The sequence below is a fragment of the Gossypium hirsutum genome, chromosome A11, assembly GCF_007990345.1.
Source record: "Gossypium hirsutum isolate 1008001.06 chromosome A11, Gossypium_hirsutum_v2.1, whole genome shotgun sequence".
Lineage (NCBI taxonomy): Eukaryota > Viridiplantae > Streptophyta > Magnoliopsida > Malvales > Malvaceae > Gossypium > Gossypium hirsutum.
The window spans coordinates 112,723,801-112,727,344 of NC_053434.1; the positions used below are offsets into that span (position 1 = coordinate 112,723,801).

General features: G+C 33.3%; 1 protein-coding gene across 1 annotated transcript; it reads right to left on the bottom strand.

Annotated features, from left to right (window-relative positions):
* Positions 1-221: 221 nt before the first annotated feature.
* Positions 222-2,608, bottom strand: LOC107887323 (bidirectional sugar transporter SWEET16). Its single transcript, XM_016811516.2, has 6 exons — positions 2,287-2,608; positions 2,150-2,186; positions 1,628-1,838; positions 1,368-1,529; positions 772-891; positions 222-690 (listed from the first exon to the last, which is right to left on the bottom strand). Exons 1-6 carry the CDS (start codon positions 2,318-2,320, stop codon positions 352-354), a joined length of 903 nt encoding a protein of 300 aa, XP_016667005.1. The 5' UTR covers positions 2,321-2,608; the 3' UTR covers positions 222-351.
* Positions 2,609-3,544: the final 936 nt, after the last annotated feature.

Here is a 3,544-nt window from a genome sequence, read left to right on the forward strand (position 1 = left end):
ATGAAACTTTCAAATAGTTCAGTGACTTGAATGAAAATTTTCGAATAACTCAGTGACTATTTTGTAACTTTTTAAAATTAAATGACTAAAATATAAATTTATTAATAGTTTAGTGACTTTGAGTGTAATTTACCTTTAAAAAGGTTCCGCCTACACCATGTCGTCTATGGAAATTTTACCGTTTTAGCAGGACGTATCAATGTCTGAATTTGTCGCCTAAATTCGCAAAAGATTGATCCACTTATATCACCCTGAACTATTGTCTCCTTGGTCCTCCTTCGTTTATAGTTATAAGTTTATACAACAAAAACGTGAGCTTAATCCCCCCCCCCAAAAAAATATATATATATATCATGGAAGATCAGGGTTTCCTTCTTCTATATCACTCTCATGAAGGGGCCAACTCGACTGCAACTCATATGGAGTCAAAGAAAGTGTCTTGATGATCTTTTGCATGCTGTGTTGTCGGCTAAAGTTGGGTTTTGGGAGGCTTTTCCATTTGTTTAGGCTTCGATTGTTTAGATTGTCCTCAACTGAATGCATCTCAATGCCTCCTTTCACCAAATGAGCTGAACCTCCTCCTCCTCCTCCTTCTTCTTCTTCTACGGCCTCAGCTGATTTTTTGTTATTGTACATGAGATAGAGGATCAACTGAGCTGAACCCAAGATAAAACCAATTGCATTTGGCACCTGTAATTTTTTTATGAAACAAACTTGTTACGGTATGAGGAGATTAGAGAGGAAATGTGGGAAAAGAAAATGTGGACTTACTCCAATGTAGATATCTTTCACAAGCAATGCATAAGCAGACCAAACACCAGCATTGAGGAACAAGAAAAATGAGAGTAAAAATGGCATGTACTCCACACTCTTCGTCTTTATCACTGTCCTCTGTTGGAACATCAAAAAATTATGCATCTTTCCTTGGAATGTAGTTTTAGTAGGTAAAACTTTTATGGAGAAACTTAAACTAAGACCTGAATTGTATTTTATCCCTTTATTCAAAAAATTGATAAAATAATTCCTGTACATTAAATTAAAGGGCAAATCAGTCTTTCTATTAAAAATTATATCTATTTCTACTGTTAAAAACTTATCTCTATATGTCAAAATGAGATACACGTATTACGTGACGTATTACGTGGCACTTTCTGGTTATCAACCATGTCAGTTTTTAATAGAAATGATTAATTTGCACTTTGAACTAATGTATAAGGACTAATTTACTTATTTTTTAAGTAAAGGAGGTAAAATGCATTCTGATTCTTAATATAAGAGCCTATATGATACTTTTATCAATTTTAGTATTACGTATACTGAATGGATTTCAAGGGTTTGCAATCAGTCAGTTTGGTTAAGAAACTCACTATGACAGATAGAGGCGATGCATACATGCCAATGGTTAAACCAGCACATATGATTCCCACAAAGGTTAGCCTCATTGTCCCATGAAATGCCAAAAGAGTCACCGCAATAACTGCTCCAAGAAAACCAACATCCAATATAGCCACCAACTTTGCTGTTTTAACCTGGAAAACAGCACATATGTATATATATGAACCATGTATGGAATTAAGCCCCACTGTTCAGTCAATTATTTCATCGAACAACTTAAGAGGAATATCACCTTCTTATCTTTAGGAGCATATACGAGGAAGAGTATAACATAGATGAGCTGAAAGATAGCACCAGCACCATTCACTGTCACAACAAGTAAACCATCTGGATTCATAATTCCATAGAAAGTCCACAAGCTAGTGCTCAATAAGGTTGTTATGTATGGAACCCCTTTGTAATTCTTAGTTGATTTCTTCTTTACCACCCACCAAAATGTTTTTCTGGAAAAACAAACATAAACCCAAAATTTTGTACCAAGTCAAATACCATGTCAATTTAAAGTATCAACTTTAGTGTACCAGTGGAGATATGAACCATTTTGATAGTAATATATATGTACTAACTTAACTTTGTATGCAGGTATAAACGTCATGATGATGTGTATATACAAATGGACATATATGAACATACATATGTCCAACACATAACTGTGACGTTTAATCCGAGTCCGAGTAATATAAGCAGAAAGCCTGATGCAGAGATGGTACATATGTAGAGAACTAGTCTTAGATAATTGCTGAATTTTACTTACATGGGAGAAGCAAAAACCAGTATTGAAATTATATTACCTGCAAAAAAGTTGAGTAACAAAAAATCAAAATCATACAATTTGGAGAAAGATACACAAAACCCGACACTGATTAAGGCTGTTAGAGAAAAGAACTAAACCAATAATGCCAATGATGAAGCTCAAGCTAGCCATTGAAGCAGAGGATGGTTGGAAGGAATGAAGAAAATGAGGCTATGTTGTGTGGTGGGTGAATGAAAGATGGGGAAGAAGCTATAAACTCTTTTTGCAACATAAGGTCCAACATCAATCCATGTTTCTTCGACATGTTTTGGTCTGAAATCGTTATCTAATTTGTACTTTTGTCGAATTGTGGACCATCTCTTGGTTAAAACATGATTTTATGTCTTGAAAAGCTTTACTATTTTCCATGTTAGGACAAAAACTTCCAGCTCCCTTTGAACACAAATTCATTTCAAACACAAAATATTTGGGGAGGAACGGTCCAATTAAATGGTAGGTGTGAAATATAATAAATATATATTTGAGATAACTTGAAACAACATTATTTGGTCATAGGGAATGGATATAAACCTTTCCTTGTTTTTCTTGTTTATTTTTTTACTTTTTAAGATTAAGAAGTCAAGTTGAATATGCCTTTACCATGATAACTCAACAACATGTAGGCCTAACTAAGAGATCTTATCTTAATCTTATCCTAAATTATTGTAAAAAATTAAACACCTAAATGAAATTATCAATGTCATGGATGGAGGGCCATGATATCTTCATGTTAACATTTGCTTTTTATAAAGACTTGACACATGACATATCTACATTGGTATATGTGGGGGTGGGGGGGATGGTTTTTGGTTCTTCCCATCAAAGAAGACAAGCAAAGCAACGTTGTAGAATAGTTGGAAGTGAATTTTGGTTGAACAATTTGATTAGCTTTTTATGTTTTCGTATAATGGTAGGACTTTTTCACTAAGACTGTCCTCATCAGTCATCACCCTGCCGACAATGGGTTTTGTTTGTATTTAAAACTATTCATGCATGGTGACTTAACATCACATGTTAGTAACGTTATAAACTATCATTTTCGAATCACGTTTTTGGTTTCTTAGTAATGGGATCTTTTACATTGAAAATCTTTCGTTATTAATTTTACACACAAAAATTATTTATACAGTTTGAACTTAACTTCGTCTGTAGAATTTTATTTAAAGAATTAATCGATTAATATGACTTCAATACAAAGAATAACGATTTAAATTTGATGTCAAAACTCATAAACCTTTTTTCTCATTTAATTTCTTCAAGATTCATCTCAAAAGTTTAAAAATAACTTATAAACCTGTCAACATGCGGTGAATCAATGTTTTTTGCTTGTTCAATAATGACTACCTTGATTTCAAA

Excerpts from the sequence above, each read along its gene's own strand:
- LOC107887323 (XM_016811516.2), bottom strand. The coding sequence starts at position 2,320 with ATGGCTAGCTTGAGCTTCATCATTGGCATTATTG. Across the intron at positions 2,187-2,286 it reads CTTCATCATTGGCATTATTG|GTAATATAATTTCAATACTG; the intron begins GTTTAGTTCTTT and ends ACTTTTTTGCAG. Across the intron at positions 892-1,367 it reads CATCGCCTCTATCTGTCATA|AGGACAGTGATAAAGACGAA; the intron begins GTGAGTTTCTTA and ends ATGTTCCAACAG.